General features: G+C 42.9%; 1 protein-coding gene across 1 annotated transcript; it reads left to right on the top strand.

Annotated features, from left to right (window-relative positions):
- The first annotated feature begins 111 nt into the window (after nt 1-111).
- Nucleotides 112-11,767, top strand: frs2b (fibroblast growth factor receptor substrate 2b). The gene is made up of 7 exons (XM_044123959.1): nt 112-1,924; nt 5,677-5,748; nt 5,819-5,910; nt 7,987-8,173; nt 9,909-10,043; nt 10,170-10,333; nt 10,471-11,767. The coding sequence occupies exons 3-7, from the start codon at nt 5,845-5,847 to the stop codon at nt 11,509-11,511; spliced, it is 1,593 nt and encodes a 530-aa protein (XP_043979894.1). The 5' UTR covers nt 112-1,924; nt 5,677-5,748; nt 5,819-5,844; the 3' UTR covers nt 11,512-11,767.
- Nucleotides 11,768-12,025: the final 258 nt, after the last annotated feature.

Below are 12,025 nucleotides of genomic sequence, written 5' to 3'. Positions count from 1 at the left end.
CAAAACTGGAACAGCTATGTAACAACTTCCAAACAATGATGCAAGAAATTTATTAACACTGAGTAACCCGGAATCAACAAAGATACAAAATTGTAAAAAAAAAAAAAAAAAAAAAAAATCTATGACAGCACTCTAAAAATGCTGCATTAAAATAAAAAATAAAAGCAACTGGACCAAAAAATAACAGGAAAAACTTTGCAACAACACTTCAGGACGGCAAACTTGATGTAGCAACACTTTGTCAATGCTGCATTAGTACTGCAAAATGTACGTTACAGCACTGGAAAAATACTGCAGCAATTATTTATCAACTGACAATGTTACATTAACTCCACAGTTGCCAAACAACATCAAGAAAGGAGCAAATCTGCAACAAAACTGCATCAGCACTTTAAACATGCTATACTATAACTGCACAGGTTGTACTATACCAGCACTGTAACAACGCTAAACAACACTGTGGCATCCCTATAGCTGTTCTGAAGCAACACGGCAGCAAAACTGCAAAGAGGTCCTAACACTTTAAGAATGCAGCACTAATGCTGCACAAATAATGAAACACTGTAAAAACACTGCAACAACTCTAAAACAACACTGAATCAACAAAGCAACAGCAATGAAAATGCTATAAAAACACTGTAATAGCCCTGCAACCACTCCTTAACAACGTCACATTGGCACGGAAAAATGCTCCAGTAGAACAGTAGCAACCCTGAAAAAATACTGTGAAACCACTGCAACAATACTGTAAGATTACTCTAACAAAAAATTAACTTTGCTGTGTTATTTCTACAACAAAGCTGTGATAACACTGCAACAACTCAGCAAAGCTACTACAATAATGCCACAACACTAAACCAATAGTATGTGACACTAATAGGAAAACACTCTACAACACATTGTATCACCTTGCAGGTTTCTCTGGAACACACTGTAAAAATGATGTAACACTACATAAACACTTGACCAATTATAAAACACAATGACAAACAATGGAAATGCATAACAGCAAAACTGTAATGACACCACACTCCTGCATGTAGGAGTTGTAAAAGTACAATTAGCAGAAGTACATCACATCTGTTATGTGAAAAGGCTTGCCCCACATGCTTAGTTTGTTGTTTGTTGTTGTGCTTCTGATGTATGTTATGTTGATTGTTGTTATGTCCCTATTGCATGTTATTGTGAATCCTTTGTTCTGGTGCGTCCGTGAGTATTCTATTGATGTGGGTTTATGTGGTATTTTTCTGCTGTGTCACACTGTTTTGAGTCTGTTTTGCCTCTGAAATACCATTGTACTACTAACTCTTGTGTGTGATTGTGAATCTCTGGTGTGCTATTGTTGATGTGTGGTCTGCTATTAGGTCTATGTTGTGTTATTAGGAGTCTAATTTGTGATATGTCGAGAGTCCTGTGTGTTATTCTGTCTACCCTGTGATATAGTAAGTGTGTTGTGAGTCATTGGGTCTCTGTTGTGAGTCTGTTTTGTCCTAGGCCCTTACCCTACTCTCTGCGCATGCGCTTCAGGCCGCTGCAGAGCCGGAAGTTGAGCAGTGATTTAGCCCCACAGACAGCTAGCAGTGGAAAGATTTAGCGAGTTCACAAAACTTATTTTTAGGCAGGAAAAGTTATTTTCGAAGGAACCTCGGAGATTATAGTGACACACTACGGACTCCCGATGGATTGTGACCGGTTCTGGTCCTTTATTTCCCGTGAAGAGGAGCGTTAGCGGCCTTTGAAAGAAGTTGTGATTGTTTTTTGGCGCTCCAGCAGCGAACGCTAGCTGCTAACTGCTAACGCTTTCTGGACGGACAGAACCGAGCTGCTGGAGATCCAAAAGACTCGGACAGAACATAGCTCCTTCTCCGCCATCCGGAGGTCCAGAAAGTTCGGATGCTGGAAGTCCCTCCGCTGACTTACCCCGGTGAGTTTGAACTAAAGTACCCTAAGTTCAGTAGCTATTGCTAAGAAGCTGCTGCTTACTAGCTGCCATTACAGAAACATCTCAGGGAAGTTTCCTCTGCGTGACCAGAATCCTTCAAACTAACCTAGCTTTGTGTACTGGTCACACCTGGGCAGCAAAGGCTAGTGAGGCTACTTAATGGTACCTAAACAGAACATATCGTGTATTTGCACGAACAAAACCAATTATAGTAAAAGGAAAATCCGAACACCCGCACTGATAAGTAACCTGTCAGTGACTCTAAGCTGCTGGCTGATTGATTGATTTACTGACTGACTGATCCATAGGTGATGAATGGCTGATACTGGCATTGGTGCAACGTCTTAGTGACCTGGTCAACTTCCTCAAACTACAAACAGCTGCACCTTTTTAATTCAAAATCCTGACTTTATTTATGTGATCAATAATCTATGATCAAATCAGATACTATTGATTTGGGTCCAATATTGAAAACGAGAGCGTTTTTGTCAGTTAAAGGGGAAAAAAGCAATATTCTTTTTTTTGTTTTTGAGTTGATTTATATAATTGTTTACAGGTTTTTGACAAATTGTAAATGATTTTTATATGATATTTGCAGGAAAAAATAATTACAAAGAAATTTAGATTATATTTATAATCACACAATAATTAATTTTGTATAATGCAATAAGGATCCATGATGATAGTTGTGCAAACTAACAACTTAAGCTGAAAGAGCTTTAAAATACCTTAATAACAATACCAAGATCAGGCCAGATAAAAGTAACAAGAGGTTGTGGCTTAATTTGCCCCCCTGTTTACACTGAAATCTGTGACAGAGTCACGAAGAATTGCTCAGTTATGAAACTTTTAACTAGAAAAACTGACCTGAAATGTTCAACAAATAATCTTTGAATCTTCTGCCATTTATTTTGACAGGTAAACTTTTTTTTTTTTTTTTAAATGACTCGTTGCGGTTTTGTTCAGCTTAGAGGTCACTTTTGTTGCTTTAAAATCTTCACCCTATAGTTATAGATCATATACTGCTGTGTAACAGGTATTGAATTTGTATTGAATATTATTACAGTTAAACCCTGAATGTAAATTATACAGTTTCACATTTTTTATGGACAGTAGATTTTAAGCACCTGTTTGAAAATGTAATGTGTTGATGTATTTAGGTACTTGAACATTAATTGGCACACATTCGCTTGTTTTCAGGTGACTCAGACTTGGTTTTGTCGAAAAACTTAATAAGCCCTGATTACGTTGCTAATAGGAATGAATGAGATGGATAATAATTACACTATGGGTGTGTTTATATTATTATTGAGAGTTCTTGAAAACTGAAACCTTGCAATGGTAAATTAAAGGCTGTTTTTGAGGGGGCGACACCGCCAGTAGCATAATGGTAAATCTTGTGATTGGAGCTCAACCTGCAGCCGCAGACTGACTCATACTGACAGAGCTACCATAAGTTAGATGCTTTCTGTAGATGTGACTAAAGTCGATTAGCCTTAAATGCTGTGTACACTTGAAATAATCAATGGAACAGAAAAAATTTGAAGGAGGAGCCTTTAGGGAGTTTCCCTAACGTCTGCCATGAAATACATTTATCACATGCTCTCATGCAGGTGAGATAGGAAAATGGAAGACATCAGCTCAAAATTTTTTCTTATTATTTGAGAAGGTTCTCAGAATTTTTGTAGTTTTAGTTTTAATTATTAAATTGTTCTATAAAGAGTAAAGTGCTGGTTGTCTGCTCAAGTTTGTTAGACAAATTTAAAGCAAGGTTCAGGACACAGGGTCATATTGATTATGAGGTGACGCCTGATAACTGGATAAAGGGAAACTTGTCCCTGTTAAAGTTGGGTTTTTTTTCTCTATGAATATGATAGCCCCTAATCTTTCAGTGGATTTTAGCATCTCAGTAACTAAACTTTATGTTAGCAGAGAGAAGAGGACTGAGAAAGTAAAGCCACAAAGTTAGATTTATCAAGAGTTTGAATGCATTGAACGTAAGATAAGACGAGCACAAAGCATTCAGTTTACAGGGACTCTGATGAGAATGCCCTCAACTTATTTGTAGGGTCAGAGAAGAAATGTGCTATTAGTAATCAATATTGTTATAGCAAATACAGTAAAAGTATTACAAATTCACATTTTCTTAATATTATGTTGACCAAATATTGGATCCAATTGTGATTGTGATGTTGCTCAGATTCACAAGTCAAAGCTAGTTGCAATATTAATATATTGTGCAGCTCTAGTTTACATGTGCGTCGGTTTGTTTGTAGGTTTTGGTGGTTGTCGTTTCAGTGCTGGATGCTGCTCTTTGACAGAAGTCATCGATTGGAACAAGAGTTTGATCAGAATGAGTGAAGATGTATGCGCGTTCTTGTTGTCTTTGCTCCGTTTGGGAATGTGTTTACCTGAGCTGCAGAACTCAAAGATGCTGTTAAAATATTCATCCTGTCTGGGTAAACAGACATGAACTAGGACACATTGCATCATAGCTGTGAGGAAGACTGTCCCTCGTTTAGGTGAAATGAATAATCTTCATTTCAGTTTTGCCTTCTCTTAGATATATGTGGGAAAAAATTGTCTGTTTGACCAGATTCATTACAGGTTGGCACGTTTCTCCAATCTAAAATCCATCTATGGATGTTGCTTTTGAAGCAATGTAAGAATAAAATTAAGCATCAGATTACTGGTGAAACTGGCTTAGATCATAAACTCCCTGCATGTCTGTCACTTAGGGATAAATATCCACATTTTCAGGCCGGTGTTTTGATTTAAAACCTACTCAAGAACGTGTTGCAAAACCTCTCAAATATTTGTTTTACTTCAGAGGAGATTCTGCATCGGTTTGTAACGAGATGGAAGAAATTAACAGGCTGAATTTGTTTTATCACAGCAGCTCTGTGTCTACTACTCTCTGGGTCTTTCTCCATCTTATCTAAACCCTGGCTGGCCAGAAAGCCATCTTGACGTCTCACTATTCCACCAGTAAACCACCATGTCTTCCAGTAACAGCTTGTTGCTCCCTGTGGGTTTCTGGAGAAAATCAAACACCAGGAAGATAGTTTATTTCCACAAATCCGTTATTTATTTTTGTGTAAAGATGGATGAATATCACCACTCTGATTTCTGAACCGTGTTAGACAGCATCCTTTGTTTTTGAATGCTCGTCTCTAGCAGTCCTTGTATACAGATGATCTGAATTCTGCTTAGGCTCCTATTAACAAACACCAACTGATTAAACACCTGACAGACTTATGAAAGGAGTGAAAAATGGCACTTTAGTCAGGATTTCTAAACAGCAGCTGGTGATGTTCAATAATCCTACAAAGTTTGAGTTGCAAGCAGTGTTTTGGTCAGGATTTAGAAAACCCAGCTGCTATTTGTGAATTCTCACTGCAGTCCTGTTCAGTTCATTTCTGATTGATTTATAAACATAATATTAAAAACCCCAACAATGAGTGTTCTGTATTTAGTATGTGGTGTTGCTATTAAACGACAGGAAGATTAAATGTTGTTCCAGATTTGATTCACTTTTTTATGTATGCTGAAACTCAACATAAATGTTGTTGGCTTGCATATGGAATTTGCAGCATTTTTGGCCTTGGTCTCTGACAAGATTTATTCTTGGAAGGCTTTCTGAAAATGGGTAGAACTGAATTATAAGAAAACCAATCAGACTGGGTGAGGTATGTCCCATTACTGAAATAATTCTGTCCCGGTTTGGTCCACAGAGCTGCTGTTCCTCCCTGCAGACCCACGAAAGCTCTGATGATGGAAGCAGAGCTGCTGGAGGCTGGATCTAGGTGAGTTCTCCAGCAGTGTGACGCTACGATGGCCTCTCGGGTTCCCCACTGAAGGTTTTCTCTGTTCCAGACGTCAGATGGTGCTCTGAAGAAGCCATGGGTAGCTGCTTAAGCTGTCCAGAGAAAGAGTCAGTTCCAGATAATCATCAGAGTAAATTCAAGGTGAGTTCCTGCCTCTACCTGCCCGCCTCCCCGCCCACGCCCTCACTTACTCACTAATGACCGTCCCACGCTCTTATTTCACAACCCGCGGTTCCTTCTCTCCTGTTCTACCAGTGAGAGCCAGACATGTTTAAGCTGTTCTCATTATTAGGTGAATAGAGCAGGTGAGTCACTTGGAGCTGATTCGTTAACGGAGCGGCGTTATAAACATTCCTGCATTAACAGCTGATTAGTGTGAAGAAAGTAGCTGTGACAACTCATGTTGAACCAGCAAACATGGAGTTGCTTCAGTTATGTTCCTGACATCAGATGTTCTTCATCTGTGGATGATTTAGCGTGTTTGATGCCTTTGGAGGTCATATGTTCTTTACACAAGCTGCAGCTTAGAGCCGTTGTCCCTGATGGTTCACACAGGCTGTTTTTGAGCTGTCTCAGTATTTATATTTTGGATTTGAATTGGTAATCAATATTCTTCACATGGTGTCACTCTACTTTCATTTACATCTCTCAGATGACTGTGAAAGTGTTTGGTGATGGAAAGAAAATTTACTTTTAAAAGTTTGAGATTCCTCAACCTTTTTAAAGTTACTCAGCCTTTTAAAACCTCATTTTTATTTCCTATATTTTTGGGTTGAAACAATGAAACTGATGGACAAAGGTTACATCATCACTAATGTGTCAAAGGTGGAGTCCCTTTTATATTATAGATCTGTATAGGACTGGACGATACGGCTGAAAAACGAAAGTTACATATGTAACTACGGTTCTATGAATCCCAGATGACCGCCAGAGGACAGTGCTGAAAGCACTAAATGTTCCCTTCGTGCATGCGCCGTTTGAGCAATAGTATCAACAGAGTCACACCTGTGACATATTGGATGATCAATCAGAGGCTATATAGCATGACGTCATCCGAAGCTCTGTTCCTACAGAATCTTTTTCTACTGATCGCCAAAGAGTGGTCAATAGGGGTCAGTAAATGTTGTTTTAAAAATAAAGTGTATCTATCTTTGGCAGGAAATCACATGCATTATTACGTCATTTCCATTAAATCAGTGTACAAAGGTATTATCGTTTATCGCAATAATTTTTGAGACAATTAATCGCTCAGCAAAATTTGTTATTGTGACAGGCCTAGTCGTATACCAGCAGAGGCTGCAATATGTGCCTCTAGTGCTGTAGAAGTGGGAACCAGCAACATCCTGCGGCCCTCCTCGAGAACTCGAGTCAGCCAAATCATGGAAAGGGGCGGAAAGGCATATAGGAGGACCCTGGGTTAACGATGGTCCAAGGCATCCTGGTCCAGTGCACCTGAGGCCCCTGTAAGGGAAAACCATAGAGGACAATAAGTCGACTCCTCTGTGGCGAACAGGTCGACCTCTGCCTGACCGAAAAGGTCCCAGATCAGGCAGACTATGTTGGTATTGAGGGACCACTCTGCCAGAGCTGGCGCCTGTCGGGAAAGGGAGTCTGCTACCTAGTTGTGCAGCCCAGGCAAGTACATCGCCTGCAAGGTGGATAGGTGAACAGATGCCCATTCCAGGAGATCCCGCGACTCCTTCAGAAGCTGCGCTGACCTAGTGCCACCTTGGTGGTTGATGTGGTTGACAACAGTGGTCTTTTCTGACCGAATTAGGACATGTACCATTCACACTGCAGACGCTTTGAAAACAATCGGATACTTATCCGTTTTTAGTACTACAAACAGAAGTGGCACAAAATAGATTTTTTTGTGTCTAAAGATCAGAATTGGACCTTTTAGACTGCCATGAGAAAGTCTGATATGGGCAAAAAAAATTCTGATTTGGGTCGCATCTGCCTGCTGTGTGAATGTATTCAATAGCCATCGAGTCCTTTAATATGAACTAGTGTCAGCTCAAAACGCTTCAACAGGTTTCTCCTTGTACAGATGACATATCCGCAAAACAAAATAAATATGACTATCTGATGTGAAGTTCTGAAACAAATCAACATGACTTTAAATTTTTCATTCTGTTTCTTTCTGTGATATCGCTCGATGCTAGAACTGCTCAGCTCTGCAAAGTTACAGCCTTGCTTGTGTTTTTCTGCTGCCAGGTGATCAATGTGGACGATGATGGGAACGAGCTGGGCTCAGGCGTGATGGAGCTGACTGAATCCGAGCTCGTCCTCCACACACATCGCCGTGACGACGTCAGGTGGCCCTACCTGTGCCTGCGCCGCTACGGCTATGACTCCAATCTGTTCTCCTTCGAGAGCGGCCGTCGCTGCCAGACCGGCCAAGGTACGTCTGTCAGACAAACTAATCAGAACAAACTTGCCTCTGGTGGTTTCCTTGACATGAGAAAATTTGTACTGCGCAGAGCAGTCTTATGGTTGTGTGTTTTGTAGAAGGTCTTGTATCTGTTTTACTTGACATAAAGATGATTCCAGATGTTTAGGGGTTTCTTCAGACGCAGGAGGTCTAAAGAAGGAACAGAGGTCCCACAGCAGAGTTAGGAAAGGTTCTTATTGTCTCAAGGAGCTACACGAACATTTCAGTGTGACAAACAATGCCCCCTGCTGCCCAATCACAGTAATTAGAAATGACCCAACCAAGGACTTTTGATTTTCAAATCTGTCTGATAAGCTTAAATATCTAAAGACGCTGTTCACTAAAAGAATGAAACTAAAAGTTTCATTGTTTATCATTTTCATTAAGCTAAAAGTTTAATTGTTTATCATTTTCCTAAAGCAAAGTCAAAAACATGTTATGGCACCATTAGCATTACTAGCGATCAATGTTTCCAGACACTCCATGGTACAAAGTGTTGGAACTCCAATAGCACAAAAGAAACAATGTTCAGATATCCAGTTAACCTGGTATCGCTGCTGAAGCTCTTCATTTTGTGCTCTGGTGAACTCATGAATTTTATTCTTACTATAATAATCCAACATGACTTCCCAAAATTTGAAATGTTTTTACAAGACAGCCATATCCTCTCGGATCCGTTCTCCTTTTCAATCTTTCTAAGGAAGGTGATAATGAGGAGCAGAGAGCTCTGTCACAACAAGCTCCACCCTTTTGTTTACACTCTGAGCAGTTTCCTCATCAAAAAAATACACCTGATATATTTGAAACATCTGACTATTTTATTTTCCCGGCAGGTTTGAATGAATAGTAGTGGTGCAAATCTGATTCGATTACATTGTGATGTGATTGCAAACTGATTAATGACACACCCCAACAAATACATCAGAGCAATTTGTACCGCCCATTCTTAGAAAATGTTTTTTGGATCTACGCATCTTTCAAATTAGCTGGCAGCTGATTTTTGCCCACATTGGAGCTGTGGGAGGAGATGACGAGGAAACCTGGAAAAGAATGTTGAAGTGGAAAATGTTGAGGCTAAAGTTGCACTGTGTCTCTCCTCCTGCACGCTCTCAGGACCCTGGGCTGCTCAGGGTTAGGAGGGGGTCGGTAAGTCTCAGACCGGATGGGGGTGATCGGCTGATCAGTATTGATTATGCTGTGAATACACAGGGATCAATAATTGTGTTTGTGCCATGTCCCCCACAGTCCCCTCTGTGTTTCATGTCTTTTCCTTCACCTTGTCTCTCAGGTGTAAAGACCACATCATCTGTCAGTTGTCTTATTGTCACTCAGTTGTCACATGGATCTTTAGGTGGTCCTCCTGTCTGACCACTCGGAGTGTTGGGCTAAGGGTTTTGATTCATATCAATAAACTATAAACTGGAGTTTAGATGGTGACAATAGGAAGATCAACAGAATCCGGTTCCCAGATACTTTCTACGGACTTGAACAGGTTCTGTTCGGTCTCATACAGGAAGGCGGGTATGGATTACCATATGGATTCTTGTTATATGTTCCTATGAGCTCCAGTCAGCTGACCAATCCCCTACTCTTCCTGCTCCTTGTCTCTTCCAGTTAAACGCAGACATGTGTGTTGTGGTTTCTGTTTCTCCACCCTCTGTGGTGAAATCACCGTCTCACTTTCTCCAATTTCCTGTGCTTGCAGGTATATTTGCCTTCAAATGTTCTCGAGCTGAAGAGATCTTCAACATGCTGCAGGAGGTGATGCACAATCACAGCATCAGTGTGGTGGAAGAGGCCGTGCTGGACACCAACCAGCAGGGGGCGATCACTCCTGCAGGTGCGCACACACACCAAGTGTAATCTGATAAGTCTTGTTATCAGGAAATGACTATTTCTGCTTTTGCATGTCAGAGGTCATATAGTACTGTTGTTAAACGGGTGTGTTGTTGTCTTTTGGCTGCAGCTCTGGGTTACTCGGTACCTACGGTGCCCAATGGGGTGAGTCGGCTGCCCTCAGTGGGAGAGACACCGTCTCACCCATCCACCCGTCACCCATCTGTGGCCAGCACGCGGCTGCCGTCTGTGGGAGAGGAGTCCACACACCCGCTGCTTGTGGCTGACGAGGCGGTAAGATGAGTGCCTGCTGACCTCACGATGACTTAACATTCACTTCAGACAGAACCTGAAGTTCACCTTTTGCTAGTGAGATATGGACCTGATATGGTGTCCCGCTGATGCCGATGCCGCTGCTTTCTGTGTTGCAGGTGCACACCTATGTGAACACCACGGGGCTCCTGGAGGACCAGCCCAGCCCGCTCACTGTCGTCACCCCCCTGGAAAGCCCCACCTCACCGCAGTCTCAGTGTCCTCCAACCCCGCCGCCTCCTCCCAGGACCCGTGTGGAGCCTGTGCCCCCCGCACCCCAGCCAGAGCCCCAGGTTCTGCTGGAGCCTCAGGGGGTGCGCTTTGTGCTCGGCCCCACCCCTGTTCAGAAGCAGCAGATGGAGAAAAAGAGGCAACAGGAGCTGCAGGAGGCCGCCGAGCTCCGAGAGACTAACGGCCCCATCCCAACCCCTACCCTGGCCGAGCCACCAACACCGCACTCCAATGGGTCCTCCTCCAACCCCGCCACGGCTCCCCGTCGCCACCGCCCGGCTCCCCTAACCCCCGACCTGCAGAATGTCAACAACTCAGCCCAGCGGCGCACTGCTCTGTTGGACTATGAAAACCTTCCGGCACTGCCGCCGGTTTGGGAGGCAAGGAAGCCAAGTGCCGAGGAGGAGGAGAGCGCTGACGGCGGTCTGAAAACACCGTCGCTCAACGGATACAACCACCACACCACCCACAGCCTGCTGCAGCACTCCTATTCCCACCCGCTGTCCGCTGTCCTTGAGCCCTCGCACAACTACGTCAACACAGAGAACGTGACTGCGCCGCTCAGCGCGCACCGGCCCGACACGGCCCGCCGACGCACCGATGGTCCGACCATTTTTAACTTCGACTTCCGCCGGCCGCCGCTGCCGGGCCACATGGAGCCACCTAAAACTCTGAACTACATTGAGGTGGAAATGGACAGCGGCGGACACAAGGGTACGTCGGACGGCAGCAACCCCCACACGCCTCGTACCCCCACCTCCCCGCTGCCCCCGAGCACGCCGACACGGCGCACCGAGATGTATGCTCTCATCGATATTGAGCGCACCGCCGCCATGTCCAGCCTGCAGAAAGCACGGCCGCGAGACGACGGCACATCTCGCAAGACGAGACACAACAGCACGGAGCTTCCCACTAAGAGTGCCGCATGACTTTCTCTGGCAGGCGCGGAGCCGTGCATGGACTCCATTCAGACAGGAGCTGTCCACCTGAGGAGGTGGACTGGTACTATAGCAGATGTAATACCTCTGATGATCATGATGTAACAGACTGCTTTCATTATATGGTACACGTCAGTATTACTGAACAAACATTCCAGTTATCCTTTTGTACGAGTCACTGTGCTGCTGTAAGATGACACATGTACAGTAGATCTGACAATAAATGTCTGCTTTTATTTGTACTCGCTTTCGAGTGCCTCGCCTCTTCTATCACCATCGTCATTCTCACGCACCAGTCGAGTTTTTTTGTATAGCACAATTCAACAAAAAAGCAGGTCAAAGTGCTTTACATCATAAAAATACAAAAATCAACAATTGAAAGATTAAGTGCCATCATTAAACATCAAAAGGTTGGTCAGTGTTTCATTTATAATGTTTCAAAAGGGTGGGTTTTAGTCTAGATCTAAAGAAACTCGGTATTTCAGCTTTTTAACTATTTTCTGGA

The sequence above is a fragment of the Gambusia affinis genome, linkage group LG08 (assembly GCF_019740435.1).
Source record: "Gambusia affinis linkage group LG08, SWU_Gaff_1.0, whole genome shotgun sequence".
In the NCBI taxonomy this organism is placed as follows: domain Eukaryota; kingdom Metazoa; phylum Chordata; class Actinopteri; order Cyprinodontiformes; family Poeciliidae; genus Gambusia; species Gambusia affinis.
Note: the sequence above shows the minus strand (reverse complement) of the source record. Positions and strands in the feature narration are given on the sequence as shown.

Excerpts from the sequence above, each read along its gene's own strand:
- frs2b (XM_044123959.1), top strand. The coding sequence starts at position 5,845 with ATGGGTAGCTGCTTAAGCTGTCCAGAGAAAGAGTCAGTTCCAGATAAT. Across the intron at positions 8,174-9,908 it reads TCGCTGCCAGACCGGCCAAG|GTATATTTGCCTTCAAATGT; the intron begins GTACGTCTGTCA and ends CTGTGCTTGCAG. Across the intron at positions 10,334-10,470 it reads TGCTTGTGGCTGACGAGGCG|GTGCACACCTATGTGAACAC; the intron begins GTAAGATGAGTG and ends TCTGTGTTGCAG.